At 55.6% G+C, this 18,577-nt stretch overlaps 1 protein-coding gene across 1 annotated transcript in view; it reads right to left on the bottom strand.

The window, feature by feature from the left end:
- The window catches only part of BOC (BOC cell adhesion associated, oncogene regulated), a gene marked incomplete at its 3' end in the record, with an annotated part of 56,210 nt that overhangs the window by 5,973 nt on the left and 31,660 nt on the right, over nt 1–18,577 (bottom strand). The window contains exons 2-11 of the mRNA XM_082304490.1: nt 18,177–18,350; nt 17,513–17,791; nt 8,948–9,094; nt 8,405–8,548; nt 7,695–7,988; nt 6,598–6,870; nt 5,515–5,906; nt 2,685–2,847; nt 1,690–1,800; nt 359–565 (exon numbers count right to left, since the gene is read on the bottom strand). Coding sequence (XP_082160616.1) covers nt 359–565; nt 1,690–1,800; nt 2,685–2,847; nt 5,515–5,906; nt 6,598–6,870; nt 7,695–7,988; nt 8,405–8,548; nt 8,948–9,094; nt 17,513–17,791; nt 18,177–18,261 — 2,095 coding nt within the window. The 5' untranslated portion in view covers nt 18,262–18,350. The remainder of the gene's footprint in view (nt 1–358; nt 566–1,689; nt 1,801–2,684; nt 2,848–5,514; nt 5,907–6,597; nt 6,871–7,694; nt 7,989–8,404; nt 8,549–8,947; nt 9,095–17,512; nt 17,792–18,176; nt 18,351–18,577) is intronic.

The following is an 18,577-nucleotide window of genomic DNA, read 5'->3' as shown; positions in this document are numbered from 1 at the left end:
CTCACATGAAGTGCAATGGGAATTGTGTGCCCATCTGTCTTGCCTGTGGCTAAGGAAAGTTCTGTCCTGCCTAGTAAATGGCAAAAACAAATGCCTTTAGTAACTATATCCTGTAATACAGAAAAGCATGCGCGAGCCTCCCTGAGGGAGGTCAAATCTATGCTGGTCTTTGCAGCTGGAGAAATTGGAGAAGCATCTGCAGCTTTTCCCCATGCATCTAAGGCTGGAGCAGGGGAGGCTTTGTTTTGCTCGCACATGCCGGGGCTAGGCATGACGTGACAGATGGCTAACCATCCTACAGGGACTCCACAGCTTTCCTACAGACCTCCAGGAAGCAGGGAGGAGAACACCTGCCTACCTTTCTCCAGGCCTGGGATTTCCACAGAGAGGCGAGAGGGAGGAATGTCACTGGTGGCCAGGACCCAGTCTCCCAACTTCTTCAATTTCTTATATTCCACACGGAAAGACTGGATGGGGAACCCGCCATTCCCACGGGGGATCCAGGTCACATACACAGATGTCTCTGATGCCATGGAGATGGTTGGACGGTCCGGTGCCTCTGGAGCTGCAAGGGGCACAGAAAGACATCAGGACATGAAACATGTGCCTTACACCGTGCCTGGAGGACCCTGTAGCTCAGAGGTATGTGGGTGCAGGACTACCTGCACTGCACCCACCCACATGCTCTTTAAGTCCTGAATGCTTTCCTCTTTCTCTCTTCATTAGAGCCGGCACCCCCAAATCCTCACTCCTTTCAGTTTGTGCCCTGCAAACATCTTTTACTCCTGCTTGCATCTTGCGCCTTTCCCACTCGCAACTCAACGTAGGATGAGACAAGGTTTGAGGTGCGTCCACCCATCGTGGGAGGGAGAGCAGTGAGAGGTGTGGATGCAGGCCTGGAGACAGAGCGAAAGGCCTGGCTGATGTGGCAGCAGTGAGCGGGGGGAGACCTGTTCCGAACTGTAGAAATGTAATTTGATAGGAAAACAATCAAAAGATGGGAGGGAAAGAGATGAACGGAGCTGTGGAGATGAAAGAAAAGGCAATACATGAATGAGTGTGGGGGATTGAAGGAGGGGACTTCACAGAAACGATAATGGCCCTGGTGAGTAATAGTAATGGCAGACAAAAGGTGGGAAACAATGAATTGGATTAACCAGTAAGGAACTAATGCTTCTCCAGTGCAGCAAAATCCCCAAATGGAGCACGCTCCACCCCTGGAACAGGCACTAACTGCCCCTTGTCAGGGCTTGGCTGAGAGAGGAGGATGCCAGGACCTGCAGGGACTTGGTTCTCCTTTCTCCCTCGCATTCCCCAGCACCCACCAGTGCACGGCAGCTTGTTGGTCCTGTGCACCGCACATTCGCGGACGCCACAGCAGGGTTTTCTGAACCCTCCGTGTGAAACTCAGCAAGAGACAGAGAGTTTCTGACAAGCCCTTGCGTTAACGCTGGGGACAGGCAGCGGCATCAGCCTGCTCTCCTAAGACACACTGCCTGCCGAGCGCAGTGGCAGGGGTGTCCGAGAAGGACCTCTCCTCATCAGGAGCTGGAGACCACCCATCCAGCTTTGCGCAATCTTGCTTTACCCAGCAGAGACTTCAACCCCAGCACGGCCTGGCCGCTGCCACCCACAAGGGACCCAGCACCCCTCGCCCTCCCTCCTTGCGCAGCTCGGGGAGGGCCTTACGGGACAGACGGCTGTTGTCGGACTGGTTACTGCTCTGAGTGCTCGTGCCTGGGTCATCCCTCTGGATTTGCTGCTCTTTGCTGGCAACAATCTCTGGTTTTGGGCGCCGGCCTGTGCAGAAGGAAGAGGTGACATTAGTGACACGGAGACGCGTCTCAGAGTTAATTTTTTGCTGTGATGAGCAAAGAAAATGTTCCCAGCCACGATGCCAAGGTAAGCACTCTCTGGACTCAAACAGCCCTAGGGGTTCAAAGCACTCAACCTGCCGGCAGGAACTAAAGCTAAAGGGGCAGGTTTGTTAAACTGTTAATAGGCCCCCTTCATATTTAATTTTCTAAAACTTTTAATTAGTTTTCTTGAAACGTTGCTAGATTTCTGCCTGAGAAGGTAGTAATTAGCACAAGACAGGGGCCTGAGGGGAGATGTGAGCAAGCCCACCACCACGGGGAAGGTTGCTACAAGGGGAATGCCATTCCCCACACCTGCTAGAGACATGAAAGGCAGGCAGGGGACAGGGGGACTTAGCGTAGACATTTGGAACATCCTTTCAGTGGGAAAGACAGCTCGGCACCAAGCAGACTGCGTGGGAAGGCCTGGAGTTTCCTTTAGTGCAGGACAAGCTTTTAAGGACAGATGAGACAAGCACCTGTTGGGAACAACCCCCATGGGCTGATCCTGTCTCCAGGCAGAGGATGGATTAAACGACCTCGTGACATCCCCGCCAGACCCATTTTCTACGGTTCTGCAGGTGTTCGACTGAGACACCGAGGGAGGAAGGGACTTACTCCAACCCAGGCAGAGGGGAAGATCTGATTTTCCCCATCCCATTTCAACCCCACCCTCCACTTTTCCTTCTGACAGAGTCGCTCCAAGCTGAGGGCAGATAGGTTTCCAGAGCAGAAACAGCCCCTTTGTCCTAAGGCCGGTGCAGGACCTCTCGGAGGGGCCCTCCCATGACTCAGAGCAAAACACCCAGGGAAAGGTTTGACCTTTACCAGTCCGGAAGGTCACCATGGCCGTCTGTCCCTCGCCGGCACAGTTGTGAGCGGCCATCTCCACCTCGTAGAGGCTCCCAGGGTCCAGCCTGGTGAGGGTCAGGCGGTGCTGGGAGGCTGGGACATCCCTCACTGCCCAGCTGTCCGAGGCGTTGGTGACCTGCTGAGAGACCAACGCAGGCGTTGCAAAGCTGGGGGCAGGCTGGGCTTCTTGCCCACACCGAGCTCAGAAACTTTCATGACAGGTTGTGTATCAACCAGGGCTACCTTCCCTGCCCGGAGGCCAGTTCCCTGCCTGGAAAGGAGGGAGATGTTTCCAGCTTGATTTTGCAAAGCTGAAGGTTTCAGGTATAAGCAGGACAAATCACCAAGCACCAGGGTGTTTTCTTGACCCCAGAGGTTCACTCAGCCCCGTTCTCTCCGCTGGTCGCCTCTGCTACCACTGCCCCTCAATGCACGTAAAGCTCTGGAGCAGGCGTGCCCACAAAAGGCAGCATCAGCCAGAGGCTCGAGCTGCTTCGGGAGCCAAACCTCTCCTGCAGCCCAGCTGCTGAGCTGCTCATTTAGACGCTGGCCATTTCCATGGGATGAGGTACCTGGACACCACTTTGGTCAGCTGGACCTAAGTCATTTGACGAACAGCTTTTTATCTTTTAGCTTTTAGCTGGCACTGTCTGGCTGAAATGAGGAATCATAACGTTTGAGCACGGGTTTCTGCAGGGAAGAGGCCGTGTATGGCCGTGGCCCCCAGAAAGGCTTGGAAACACAGTTTGCTTTTTTGGTGATGCCCCACGCGGAGGGGGAGGCAAGGTGGGACCTTCCTCCTTCTCCCCAGCTGCAAGGATAATATTTTTGCAGGCAAATAAGCAGGACACTGAAGTGACCCAGTGCCGAAAGGAGCATTAGCAATGCAGGCAACGCAACAAAAACGGAAATGCCAAGACTCTGCCGTATCATTCATCTTCTCCAAGCGTTTGACACTGACTGATTAATGCCTGCCTCGTTTTATTTTTATTCCCGAGCCCGCGGAGTTGTGAGGCCAGGGAGGGGAGCCCTAAAGACTGCTAATATCCAGGAAAGAAAAAGAGAAATTCTTAAGAAACAAAGATAACGGCTGCCTGGCATCTGACTGCTTGCAGGCTGCTGAGATTTTAGGGGCAGCGTAAAAGCAGGGAAAAAAGAAACATCCACAGATATTTTCCAGAGGAGAAGCAGACCCTTGCCCAGTACAAATGTAAGCCTCCTGTCAGTAAGTTTTATTTTCTTTATAGCCATCTTTCACACAAAGAGCCTTTTCTTTTGTTGCTGAATTGATTCCTTCCCTCTCCGCACACATGGTTTTCCAGTCAGAGATGTCAAAACCAGATCCTTATATAACTTGATCCTAAGGATCTCTGATAGAAAGAGACTCTTTCTAAACAAGTCTAAGGGTTATTGGGACTAATTCCTTTCCACACAATCCTTAACCATCCCAAGAAAGAGTCTCCAGCTGAGAATTTGGACTACACTGAAAACATATTACTGCAAACTGCAGTGACCCACGGTGACCTCCACTGCCCCACAGCCCCTTCCAGGTGAAGCGCTGAAAAACAAATAAAATACGGACAAACTCCAGCCTGCAAGTTAAGATCGCATGCAGAATTGGTAGTTACATGATACACCATTGGGGGACAAATCTCTTCTTGGCAGACAACCAGAGCCAATAGTCTGGTGAGGCTTTTGGCATCTTTGGGTTTTTATTTAAGCTTGCCCTATTGTGTTCTTGTGTTGGCATCTTCTGCCTTTGTTTTAAAGGGCTCTTTAAAGAGATGGTTAGCTGAAACCCTCAGCTTAAGTTTTGTTTAGAAAGAATTCAAGGATGTGTAGGGATTATAACAGCCTCCTATTATACCATATTTTCACAAAATCAAACAGTTCCAGGAAAATAGATACATATATTCACATATAATTGAAAACAGTGCCTTGCAGTGGCTGGGAACCCAAAACATGCCAGATCTGGAATGTACTCAAACCCCAAAGCAAAACCTGCCCCTCTACTGCAACTCCCTACCTACCCAAAGGAAATACAAGGAGCAAACAGATAGATTCAAGTCCCTTTTTTCCCTACTTATCCCCAGTAAAATGGGAAGAGATGCTCTACACCTCCAAAGCAGAATTTTTACCTCAACAATGCTTCGCTATTTAGGGAAACTGCTGGGCTACAGCTCTCACTCTGCCTGTGGCGCCGGGAAGCACCGCAGAGGGCAGGAGCCCTTGGGCTCAAGCAGGGCTTGGCAGCGCACCGTGTGCTCACACTGTGCCACCAGCCAAGACACGTGCTCAACAGTGCACTTCGTTGCAGCTTATGGAATAAAACTGGTGGTTGAGTACCTTCCCAGAGGATTTAGCATGGCTACGACAGCTCTCTGCCAGCTCCTCACAGTCACGGAGTGTGGGTGCTGCTGAGCAGGGCAGGTACGTGCAGCAGAGAGAGGCTGCTGCTCTTGTGTCCTGCAGCCCAAGCCTTTCAAGGCAGAGGTGTCCCATGGCTTGTGCCAAGACAAAAGCATTGCAGAGCAAGTCACTGTGCAATCTGCCCCCAGGACTTCCTACTTGTGTAAGCACACAACTGGGAATTAGGAGTGGAAGCTCTTCAGACTGGAAACACGTGTGTGTGCATATGCTCTCTGTGTACGTAAGCAGACGGGCACCACTATGGACTCTTTTTGGACAGCTCGGCAAACCTCTTGCAGCCTGTACTCCTCACACCTCAACAGGCTGAGGCTGCAGCTGAGGAGGTCCCACCAACCAGCGCCACCAGTGAGCGATGGGTGCCCCTGCCCCAACACACCTGCTCACGAGGTGTGAAAACGTGCAGTGAGGCCACCAGCCTGCCTGTGGAACGGCGCAGAGGAAAGATGGGAGCAGAGCGAAACAGCGATACCTTGCGATGCTTCACCACATAATAGAGGATGGGGGCTCTGCTGTCAGGCCGGGGTCTCCACACCAGATCGTAGCTGTCCGTCTTGGATGTCCGGGGAGAACTGAGGATGATGGGGGCCTCGGCTGGAGACACCAGCTCCCTGTTGGCTGCACACCGTGGAGACGCTGCCAGCGGGGTCGTCCCAGGCTTTGGCAGTCCAGCTTTATCCAGGGACAGCTTTAAGGCACTGTCCCTGGAAGGCGGTGTTGGAGGCTGAGCCGAGCCCAGCTGGGCGTCTCGCCCAGGGTTGAGTGTAGCTCCTGAAAGACAAGGTGTCAGGGCAGGGTAAATGCCCGTCCCAGTCTGCGGTGAAGGCAGAGCTCTGAGCCCCTTGAACCTCTCAGAAGACCGGCACTACACACCCATTGCAGCACAGGTACCTTAGAGGTATCAGGTCCCAGGCAGTGCCGCCTGCTGTGCCACTCAAAAAGGTGTTGGCAACAATCTCTCCTTCTCCCGCTATAAACCTAAGACACCTCACTGGGGCCTCTCTGAGAACAGGCCTTGGCCACGCGGGGCTTCCTCCCTCTCTGAAGCCCCTCTTACCCTGGATAAGTTAAGTTCAACAGGGTCCAAGGAATCAGCAACCTCTCTTACCCCAGCTGAATCCACCCACATCAGGGTTTATGCTCTTGCTCAGAGGCAGAGCTGAGGAAGCCACGGGGTAAGGCAATACACCCAGATGTCCCGTGCCTCTCATGTAGAGATAGCTCAAGTATGCACACATGGCACTGCACTTAGAAGCAAAACCGCTACCACCTGTTCCTACAGGGAGATACGGAGAGCCCTGTCAAAAAAGCACTCAAAGTGTAGGGTAAAAGGGAGGGAAGAGCAAGGCAGCTCAAACACAAGCGGGAGGGTTACACACAACTTTCTTCTGCTCCCCCTGCTCTTTCCCTGTGTGTTAGGCTCTGGGATTGAATGATCGCAGGCTTGGAGAGAGGGACTTACCTGGCCGGGCTGTCCTCAGTTGCACCATGGCTTGTGCGCTGCCGACCTCGTTCTCCGCCATGCACTGGTATATGCCGTCATCCTCGGGCCCCACGCTGACCAGCCGCAGCGCCCTGCGGGAGAGCCGGAGCCGGTGGCTGGCGGAGAGGGGGACGGCGTTGCGCAGCCACATGACGGAGGGCTGGGGGTTCCCTCGCACCTCGCAGGTGAACTTGGCGCTCTGGCCCCAGGGAATGATCTGCTGGGACAGCTCCATGGTGACCTCCGGGGGCTCTGTGCAGGGAAGAAACACAGCTGCTGAGTATCACTTGGCAGGGAGCACGGCACGGTCATAGCTTTGCACTTTCCTCCTGGCAGGGATGAGAGTAGAGTGATAGATCCTTGCCCCACCTCACCCCCGAGTCCCACTCCCTTTGTGGGGACCCGCAGGGGTCCGGTTCATTGCGCCTCCCCTTCAGCATCCACAAACCGCAAAGAGAGGTGGCCCAAGGCCATCTGCCCCTCTCAGATGACAGCAGCCACCTAACAACTCCCATTTTTCTGAGCTGAAATGCTACTCCGCAAAGATTGCGCTTGTACTAAAACAACACCAGCACCTGGATGAAATGCAATCCAACGAAACATAGGCTTAGCCTCCCTAATGCTTGTGAGAAGGGGAAGGATGCGTGGTAAAAACATCTAAGGTGTAGTATCCCTTACATTTCCCACCCCATAGAGAGCTTCCCTACAGAACAGAGCAAAAAGCAAGTCACTGACGTCTTTCCTATGCCAATGTCAAATATGCCTAAGAAGCAGCCAGTCCTCCACTAGAGAATGGAGAGTTAGAGCAAATCCAGTGCCACAAATGATAAGAGAAGAGCTTCTGCAAGGGAAGGGAGGATCCATCATTTCCAGCTCATGGTGGGAGCCAGGAAGGAGAAACTACCACCCTTCAGGAAGAATTCATCCCATCTCCTAGAAACTGGAACCGCAAGCAGGGGTTTGCCTTACGTTGCGCTTTGCCCAGGGAGAAGAGTACAGCGGCACTAGTATTTTCCCCTGAAAGCAGTGGAGAACGTCCAAGCCCTTCCTGAAACAAGGGCTACAGCAGCACTCACCGAACACCTGCACGTTGTAGAAGATGAATGCGGCTCCGGCCTCCCCAACCCCATTGTCAGCCGTGCAGCTGTAGGTCCCCGAGTCCTCCTCGCTCGTGGGGTCAATCAGGAGGTTGCTGAGCAGGAAGCGTGTCTTGTTGTACGCGGAGACGCTGGAGCCGTCTTTGGCCCAGGTGACCCGCGGCGGGGGGATCCCGCTGGCCACACACTCCAGGATGAGGCTTTGGCCCTTGGTGACAATGATGGTCTGAGCTTCGGGGGGGTAGATTATCCGGGCTGCCTCCGCTGTGGAGCCTGGTGAGGACAGGAGGAGGAAGGAGGTGGATGGGAAGGAAGGTGGCCGGGTGGGAAAGCGCCCTGTGCCGAGTGCAGGTAGGGGTGACGGTAGGGCTAGCACCGCGGTAGATAAACGGCAAGGCAGGTCAAGAGGGACATTCCTTAAGGGTTGCGTGCACACAGCAAGCCGTCTTGCCAAAGGGCTAAGGGCCTTTGCTCGCCCATCACCAAGAACCAATCCTGAGGAGGTACGGCAATCCCGGGGTTGCACCCACATGCCAGGAGCAGACCTTGGGGCCTTCTGCTGCTGGAAAGGAGTTTTCCCAGCAACTGATGTCGGTTCACACGGAAAACCAGCTGCAATAGCACTGGTACATGCTCCCAGGGCTGGAAGTGCTACAGAGAAGACATGCAGTGAAGGGAGAGCGGCTTACGTCTCACGCGGAGCCTCTCGCTGGAGACCGAGGTTTTCACCTCCTGCGTCACGGGGTTGTAGGCAGCACATTTATAAGTCCCCTCATCCTCTTGGCTGGCGTTGACGATCTGAAGGTTCCCCGATGGCATGATAAGGTAATTGTCTGTAGGGAACAAAGAGGAGGTGGCACATGGTTATAAGACACGTCCCACCCTCTGGAAGAAATGCAGTGCCCCGGAGAAAAGGTGGACAAGTGGGAAGGGAAAAAAACAACACGATAACACTGACAGCACTGAAATGACCCCTTTTGGTTCAAATATCAGGGGAGTAATGATGCAGTGGTAGGAGGAACTCTTCCACAGCTGGTGTTACACACGGCTCCCCAGTGCCAGGCAGCAGAGACATCAGGGAGACCTGGCAGAGACCCTAAACTAACCTGTGCTCAGACCAGCGGCGAAGGGACAACAAGGAGGCAGCAGGCAGAGAAAGCTACTGCTGGTAGGGAAGGGTAAAACAGGGTCCTGGGAGGGGACCCAGCGGGACAGACCTCTGTGGCACTCACCTCGGGAGGCCTCTAGCCACTCCTGCTTCACGCTGTAGCGGACCTGAGCCTTGGGGTGACTTTCGGGCAGGTCGCAGGCGATCACAGCCGTGTTCCCTTCATCCACCTCGATCACATGCTGGCCGTCAAACTTGAAATCTTTGAGATCTGCAGAGAGAGCAAACAACAGGGCATCTCAGCGGCTGGCTCAGCATCCCGGTGTCAGCTCATCCTCTCCGTGCAGACCTGGGGCTGTTTCACTGCGGTGCCAGCAGAGGACCGCTCCGTCCCCAGCAGCTAGAGAAACTGGCCTGGTTTCAGAGCTTTATTTTTTTCTCCTCCTCCTTCCTACAAAACAGATAACTTAAAACACAGCTTCTGGAGAAACCGCCTGCTCCACGGCTGAGAAATTGGGTGTGAAAAATCCTGGCCTGAGAGTAAAAAAGGAGCCAACTTACTGCAGCACTGAAGGGCGGCCAAAAATGGTCCTTCTGCCGCCTTCTATTTCAAATGCGGCTGCCGTCCTGCTACCAAGAAGCTGACTTTGTAGTCATAACGCAGGGAGCCCAGCCTGCTTCAAGGGTGCGCAGATGCCGGGTGACGCAGTGGGAGAAGGTGTGTGAGTGCTGGATGCTCCCGGAGCTGCCCTGAGCTCCTCCAGTGCCTGAGCAATCAGCATCTCTGCCCCGGGCACTCTCGCTCCCATCAAATATCTCACAGCCGAAGGCTGATTAACCACGAGGTTTTGTGTGTGCCCAAGCAATGCCCATGCCCCAGTTCAAGGAACAGGGACTTGCAAAGGAAAAGCAGCTCCTCCTCTACACGGCACAGCTGCCCCCTCCCTAAAGCAGCCGTGAAAACACCCCGTCCCAGCACGTGTCCCCCTACCAGTCTGCGACGAGGGTTGCTCCCCCGGTGGGGCTGATGCAGGCAGCAGGAGTGGAAGCACAGGGGCGGCGGGGAAAGGGCACTTGACTTTGTGTTTGCTTTTCCCTGTTTTCCAAAGCAGGAGCAGAGGACTGCGGTGACACCCTGCAGATCTGGCAGGGCAGGGAGCACGCCAGCCTGGCCCCGCCAAGCTTCCTGGAGATGAAACCGGTCGCCTCTCTCCCTGGGCACAATGGCAAATCCTTCCGGGGTTTGTCTCGGTCAGCCTGTGCCGGGAAGAAGGTTTTGTGCCAGGAAAAAAATCCCGTGCACGCATTTTTACGGTGCCGTGCACCAGCCCAGGCGACCACTAGTGACAACTGCACATCCCGTAGCTGGTCACAAGTCATGTTGTTACATCAAGGCTCAAGCCGGCCCATCTTCCCCAGGACCCAGCACTAAAACACATCTCCTGAGCGGCACGCTGCTAAATCCGGACGAGACCGCACTCCCTTTTCAAAACCCAACGCTAAGGCAGCACGTCCCACCCCTTGCCACAGCACAGCGTGGCCACGCGCTGTCAGCAGCTCCCTCGCCCCTCAAAACCCATCCCGGGACGTGGCGCCTGCGACCTCGGGCAGTTTGGAGAGCTGGGGGGAAGCAGGAGGGCTGGCGGCGGGCGGACGGCAAGCAGCCTCCCTTGGCAGCCCCGGCCAGCAGAAAAATGTGTTTTTGTTCTCTGGGAAATGCAGCAGCTCTCCAAGAGCAAAAGACAACTCTGGCTCCAAGCTTCTCCCACCCACAGTCATGGAAAAGTGACATGAAATTTCTCAAGCAGACTTTCTGATTAAAGCAAGATCCTTTATGGAGTTTAAATAAAAACCAGCTCTCTTGGCAAGGCGGCGAGAAAGCCTCCCCAAGTGCGGCGCGGAGGGGCTGCCGGGCGGCTGCCGGGGGAGCCAGCGTTCCCGGGCCCAGATCTGAGGGAAGGGGAGGAGGTTGAAAAGAAAAGGGGAGGTTTTGCAATGTCATAAAAATGATTTGCAGCGAACATGCTTAATACTTCTGGAATTTCTTGGCATCGTTCAATTAAAAAAAATAATAATAAAAAGAAGGAATACGGGTGAGCTTCAGAAATGTGATTAATCCTTTAAGACAAGCCGAGGAGGGGAGCCATGTTTCCACTGGGTATTAAAGCCAGATGAAGGTTAACTCTTAACTTGTGAAAAGCTGGCAGCACCGCGCGCTCCTCCAACAATGAACGTGGCTGCTGGGGAGGGGAAGGGTGCTGGATATTTTCTCCTCTTTGCTTTTTATATTTGATCAAGGAATAAAATAGTAAGAGCCACAGAAATGGAAAGAGGTGGAGAAGAGGCGAGAGCCCAGTGTCTGCCTGCCCACATCACGCATATTTCTCCGATCAACAAAATATAAACGAGCATCAGGAAAATTAATGTGTGCCTTGGTGGTCTGGATTCATCACAGTCAAATTAAGATTTCGGAGCCAAGGCATAGGCTCCAGCAATGCTGGCAGGGATCTGCACACACGCGTGCATGCACGCACAGACCCCGAAGGGGAGAAGGGGCCCAGGAGCCCGGAGGAAGAGCAGACCCGTGGCCCCGGCCCAGCGGAGCCCACCGGGGAGCACCACGCTCTCGGAGACGGAAAGTGATGTCCCCGTGCCGGGGGACCCCCGGGACGACCTTGGGCTGGGCGGACGTGGGGGTCCCTTGTGTGCAGCCCCCCCAGACGGCAGCTCAGCCCACCGCTCTTGCAGCTGAGTGCTGCAGCCCCACGGCGGGAGCGGGACCCCCGGCTCTTTGTGCCTTCCCCTCCCCGCCCGGCCGCGGGGCATGAAGGGCGAAGCTGTGGACAGAGGGGGAAAGGACGGAGGAAAGGACGGAGGAAAGGGATCCTGGGGTGGCTGGGGGAGCAAGAACTGGGCGCTGCCGGAGAAGCGGAGTGAAACCAGCAGGGGAGAGGGGAAAATCATCAGGTGGGTGCTGGGACAAACTATTTTCCAATACGCAAGTGCAAGAGCTTCCTGCCAAACTACTCCCCTAAATTCCTGCTCCCCCACAGAGAACAAGACTGTTTTATTTGCCGGTGGGTTTTGGCCACAGGCGGACTCAACCGCCCTGGTCTCCGCTGGTACGGGTGTGTACAGCCGTCCATTAACGCTGATGGGTCGGCTGGAGCTGGCAAGGGGCGGCTGGGGGCACCGGCGGCCCCATGGTGGGGGCACCCCCTGTGCGTGGGACGAGCCCCCCCCTTCACACACCCCTTTGCACTGGGCCCCAGCACGGTGAAATGGAGGCTGCCATGCTGGGCTAGGACACAGTTTCGCCCTGAGGACTTCAAATGAGGCCCCCCCCAAAATGTGGGGAGCCACACATGCCTCCCCCCACCAGGCAGTGCAGGGAGGGGTGGAGGAGAGGGTCGGCACTGGGGGGGACGCGGCACTCGCCCCTTTGGCTGCCTGGCTGGCAGCAGCCGTGGCCCACGTCTAACATGCAATTTGCACCCCGGTCTAACTCCCGCCACAGCTGGGAGAAACCACATCCCTTCTCCCGTGGCTGGGTTTTCCTTCTCATATGGCAGCATCCAACATGCCAGCCCATGTCCTTGTCCTTAAAAGACACGCTTGATCACAGGGAAGCAGCAAGTCCTCATCCACCAGCCACCAGCTGGGAGGTGCTGCAGACAGACAGACAGAGCGCTGCCAATCCCAGCCGTGCTGGGATAACAGGGCTTTTTCTTTTTCTTTCTCTTTTTGGTTTAGAAGGGAGTGCAACCAAAGGCCATTGCTTGTGTCCATCTGCGCCCCACTCTGAGGCGCGATGGGGCGAGCCGGGCCGCGGGGAGGGTCAGCCCTGGGGCTAGCTGTGCCGCTGTCATCGGGGAGGGAAACCAGCTGAATCCCAGGGCTGGGGGCCAAGCAACGAGGCTGCCGAGACAGACCAGATTAAATGAATGGGAGACCATAAATAACTTCGGAGAAGAAGCAGTAGTAAATAAAATGCTGGCCCTCAAGGTGAAAGTCCTCCCCGGTGTAGGGAAGGGTGAGAGAGGGAATGGAGGGACCCCGAGAAGGAGAATGGGCAGGGATGGGGGTCCCCCACCCTGGGGGCAGGCACCTTCCACCAATCCCCCCTGGGGTTACGGCTCTTGCTCCCAGTCCGGTCAGCACCGCAGGAGCCTGGGCACCAGTGCTGTCACCACCAGCCCCCTCTCACCTCGCCGGGACAGGCGCAGCCCCCCAGCCTACGTGCCCCCAAGCGCATGCCCCCCGCCATGCCCCAGCCCCACTCCCCAACGTCGCCCCGGGCCTGTCGCACAGCCCTCATGCCACAGCTCCGCCAGCTCAAGAAACACCACCTGTGTTTTCCTTCTCTCCCCTCCTCACGCCACCTCTGCCCCCGGGGCCAGAGCCCGCCGTGCCTGCTCAGCAAATGCTTTTCCAACATGCAGCCACCCCCTTCCCTTCCCTCCCTCCCGCCATCGCCTCCCGGGAGCCGTCAGAGGAGAGGCCCAGGCGGAGGAAAATGAATGGGGCTGTCTTCAGAAAGCAGCTGCAAATTCCTGGGGGATGCCCAGCCCGACCCGGCGCAGGGTCACTGCCACGAGCGGCGCGCGTTGAGGCCCGGCTTCCCCCACGTGCTGCCGCGAAGCCGAGGGCTGCCCGCGCCGCCGGCGCCGACCGAGGGCCACGGGGCAACGAGCCTCCCTTGTCCCACAGCGTCCCCGGGACGCAGGCGCCCCGCGCTCCTCTCGTCCCTGGCTATGGGGGATACACTGGAACAGGTGGAGTCCCTTTGCTGCACGCCTCATCTATTTTTTTGTTTTGTTTCTTAAATGTTACATCTATCCAGGTGAGGCTTGCTGTTGTGCTCACTGCACTGATTTTCCACGCACACAGCTGAATGCTGGGAGTTGCACGGCTTTCGCCACCTCTGCCCGCCGGCTTTGCTCCAGCCCTGCACTTCAGCTGCCCTGTAAGCTCCCCCAAGGGCTCTTGACCTTCCGAGTCCTTTGCTGTTTGTTGCAGAACCAGCCCACAGCGCCGTGTTCGTGTCCCTGGTGGATTTATCCAGCCCCACCAGAGCCCACTGCAGCCATACCTTTTTCATATAGCACCTCCACCCAGGAGAGGGGCTGGAGCAGGGCTTCTGGCATGATGGCAAATTTGCCACCTGAAAGTGGGCAGAGAAAATACCTTTCTCTTTCTTGCAGCTCTCAGCTATATGAAGGCTTAGGACCTGGTTTGGAAAACCAGGAATACTCCTGCCCTATCCATTCAAGCTGTCCCAGACTCTAGCCCACCGCTGCCGGGCGAAGGGCTGCCTCGGGGCCATGCGGGGCTGATCTTGCGCAGCACACCAGGCCAGCAGTGATCAGCAGGTATCTGTCTGCACCGACGTGCCACGGGCTGCCAAGGCCGAGTGTGGGATCATGGAGCACCAGGTCAGCTCTAACCAGACTCAGAAGTGCCCAGGTAATGCCTGAAGTGCTGCTCCTTTTGTTGCTTTAAGAAATCTTCCCCTTTCTGCAAATCCCTCCTCCCTCCACCCCTCGGCTATACAATAGCTATTTTATCTCCGCTGGAGGAATTAAATGCTAGTTTCAACCAGCCCTCTGAGCCAGGGAGAGCAGAGGTGGACTCGGCGTTGCTGTGCCACAGATGGGAGAAGGAGGTATCGGTCCCAAGGCTACGCTGTGGCTGCCAGCATGGCAGTGATGCTTATCTGTTTGCTGACTGTCAGCAAAGCACAAGGAGGCCTGGAGGGACCAGGCATGCACAGCCTGGGGCACTGGGAGGGCATTTCCTCCAGAGGAGGAGAGAAAGGAGTGGAAATAGCCCAAAAGTTGGCCAGATGATATCACCTACACCCCTCGAATCCTAGCAAGACACTTTTTCTAATGACTCCAGGTCCTCTTCCAAAATAAACCTAAACCTTGAAAATATTTCCACCACCACCACCCCGCTCCACTTTCATTCACGTTCTAGTTTCACTCTCCCCCTGGCCCCGCAAAATAATTTTTGGGTGGGGCTAAGACTTCCAGAGGGTTTTCTTTCAGCCCAGCAGGTGATCTGGAAGAGATGTATCAACTGCAATGCCGACCTGCCAGGGGCTTCCCGCTCCACCTCCAGGGCCATGGTCCCCGCTGAACCAGCTCAGAGCAAGGCCCTGTAGAGGAGGCCCGGAGCAGGAGTGAGAGCCCGTGGCACATCTGCTACCACAGCTTTCAAACTCGGTCCCACCACAAATCTGTGCCCTCTGTTATTTCAGACCATTGCAAAGCCACTGTTGCAAGCAGCCTCCAGCTGACGGACGTGAAATTCGTTATTTGAACCCCTCCAGAAGGTTTCCCTCCTACGCCTTCAGCCCCACGTCTTTCCCAGGCTGCCCTGTCTCTCTTCGCTCATTGACTGCCAAGACCTCCACGCCTGGGGGCTCTCTATCACCCGAGGCTGCCCAGGTGTGTGGGACATGGCCTCTGACATCCCCAGCTCCCCTCGAGGACAGGGGACCCATGCAGTGCAGCACTGAGGTGCACTGGAGGCAGCGGGGTGCTCCACGATGGATTATTTGCTTGTTCATCCAACCCCTGGTGCCACTTTTGTGCGTTCCACTGAACGGTGCTCCTGACCTCCCCTCAGCAATAGCGCCTTTGCCATGGCAGGGACCGCAGCAATGGGCAAGTCCCCCTTGTTTGCACCCCCATCTCCAGTTGCAAGTCAGTAGCTGAAGGTGATTTGGCTCCTGGAGAGGGCTGATGGACTACTCAGTTGTGGCTCTGATTTGTCCTGAGGGACACGGTGGGACTTTCTGGTGCTCTAAGACCTGTCTCCCATCCACCACTGATGCTAGACCAAAGCAGCCAGATAGGTCAAACAACCATGCTTTGCCCCGGGAGACAGAGCTGGTGGTGGTGGGCTGGGCTGAGGGGAAAAAAAGAAAAGGGGATCAGCCTAAGAAGGAACTGATCAGGCTCAGGAGCTGTGCACACCCTGCTCTCCTAAATGCAAACCATGCCTTCGGTAATCCCATCCACCTCTCCCCTCCTCTCCTTCCCTCTATCAGGCCACCGGCGCACACAGCCCCCTTTCTGCTCTGGAATGTGTTCTCCGAAACTTAATCTCGGCACGGGGCTCAGGCCAAATCCCCCGACAGATTCAGCCCCGTGACAACCCCCTCCCACCCCACTTCAGAGCTCAGCAGCTCTCCCCTCGCTTTCCCTCGCCTCCTCCCCCCACCCAGCCTGGCCTAAACATTTCACTCCTGATTAATGTATCAGTGACAAGCCAATAGCTCTTGGCTTTAAAGCAAAGCCAGCCCCCACTTTGCACAAACATCTTCACTTCTTCATTTTCTTAAGACTTAGCCCCAAACTCCCCCTTGCTGGGAAGACGAAGTCCTTTCCATGCCTGGGGGCTGTCACTGCCAGGGGATGGCGGTCTCCTCTGCACGCACTTGCTCCACCAAAAACTGCACGGGTCCCTGAGAAGATCAGACTCTCCGTTGCCTAAACAAGGGTGGTCCATACAGAGCCCTCCCATCTCCAAGCAGGCGTGGGCTGCCCTTTCTCAGACACATTCGAATACAAAACTTTCTCACATTTGAGCATAACATCTGGCCAAAACCAGGCGCCCCTAAGAGAAGTTCCCCACTCTAGGACACCCCCTCCCATGCACACACGTCTCCTTGGTCGGTCGCCAATGCCAGAGGGCAGCAGCGAAGAGCAGGTAAGCTCAGAGATAGGAGCAAAGGCCCTCGCTCAGAGCTGTGGCTCAGAAACAAGGTGGCTTTTTGCTGCCACGCCACTGCAACCTTGTAGGAAAAGGGCAAAGTCTTGGAAAGCGGGAGCACGCCCTCCCGGGACCAACAGCAGTGGTAATGAATGGAGACTCCTGCCCCTTAAAGACAAAAACCTCGTTACGAATGCTTTTAGATCCTCTGCTCTCCTGTATCTGCCTCCTGCCGACTTCTGTGCCTGCCTTACCAAATGAGGATGGCCCAGCCTCCGCCTTCAACATCTCCATTCTCCCACCATCCCTCTCCCTCACCTTGCCTTTTGGCAAGGGATCTTCCCAATGGTGCACAGAGGGCCACCGGCCACTTAACGCAGGTGCTCAGGAGCGCCTCCTCACCACAACCAGACCAACCTTTCCTTACCGTGAGCGCAGGGGCCAGTACTTTGGTTATGATGAACCCAGGGGCAACACAAAAAAGCACAGGACCCACCACAGCACAAGCAGGGCAAAGGACTTCACTTTCTGTGGGTCAGGAAGGCAGCAAAACTTAGCACACACCGACCCATCACTGGCAACAGCCCCACAGCAGCGGTTTGGCCATCAGCACCTGCAGGTACTTTTTGGTAACCTCAATCAAGAAGTCAGCAACCAGATGGGCCAACACGGCAGCCAGGAAACCAACCACGCACACAAACCCCATCGCTCAAGTATTTCCTGCTCTTTCTGGTCTTGCAAAAACCGTCACTGCAGGACAGGTCTGCAGCCTACCGTGCAGGCGGACTGCTTGGGTCATGGCTGGACCACAACATGACAGCCAGGCCACAATGAAAAATGCTACAAAGGAGCCAAAGGAGCCCTCCCTTGATGCCAGCGTGAAGAAGCGAGTGTGGATGAGCCTTTCAAGATGCATGAGTGATGGCCCAAGCAATGCAGGGGATGGCAGAGGACTAAAGTTACTCACTAGCTAATGTGACCACTGCGGGGACACTGGCAATGACTCCTTCGGGCACACGAGCAATGCACTGGTATCGCCCCACGGTGTGGTTGTTGAGAGCCGCGATGACAAGTTTCCCTCGCTCGATGTGGATACCCAGCACCTCGTCCGATCCAGCCAGCTCTTTCCCATTCAGTCTCCAAGTGAGGTTCACTCTGGGGGGGTCCACCACACACCCCAGGCTGACTGGGCCCCCGAGCTTTTGGACAATGGAGGCAGGTTGGACCGTGACCTGCAGAGATTCACCTGCACAGAGGGAAAAAATGGGAATAAGAAAGCTCTGTGAGACTCAGCAAAAGAAAGGACAGAGGAAAACACTGCAACGCTGGTACATTTTGCATTCCCCATTGCTTCCGCTTGTGCTGCGCCTTCCTCTTAGCTCCCCGCACAACCACCCTAGTGCTCTGAGATGCACACCAGCCCCATTTCTTCTTGGCACCACTAGACAGAGATGTCCAACTCCGACTGTATCCCCTTCTCCTCTGGAGGAGCGTTTGAAGCTAGACCTTTGGTTAAATCTATTGAGGAAGCAGCAGAGAGAATCTCACTTCGTGCTTGAGGCACAGCTGTGCTAGCCAGCATCAAGGCAAAACAAAAATGAAGTGGAACAAATGGGTAAGAACAAACTCACTCAGTCTGGCAAAGCAGCTAGCGGCTGCAAGGATGAGGCAAGGGACGGAGGACATGGGTCTCTTCTTTCCACGTGTCATTGCCATTCCATGCGGTGTGTCCTGGGGCAGAGGTGCCCAGGGAAGGGTCCCATAAGCTGCCTCAGGGGATGCAGTGGAGGTGCGGCAGCGGATTCCTGCGGATGACAAGAGACACAATGGATGAAATTCTCAGACGTCCCTCTGCTTTCCAGCCCTGCCTGGCTTCTCTACCAACATCCCTAAAACTCCCAGGAATTCACCGAGCCGGTGGCCTGAGCAGGCTACAGACACTGATGCAAGCACTTCTCTTCTCCAGCCTCTCCCCCACGCATGGTCGTGAGTCTCCCAAGACATCCCATCCTCAGTCCTCGGTACAAATCTA

The sequence above is a fragment of the Platalea leucorodia genome (genome assembly GCF_965183815.1).
Source record: "Platalea leucorodia genome assembly, chromosome: 2".
Classification (NCBI taxonomy): Eukaryota; Metazoa; Chordata; class Aves; order Pelecaniformes; family Threskiornithidae; genus Platalea; species Platalea leucorodia.
Note: the sequence above shows the minus strand (reverse complement) of the source record. Positions and strands in the feature narration are given on the sequence as shown.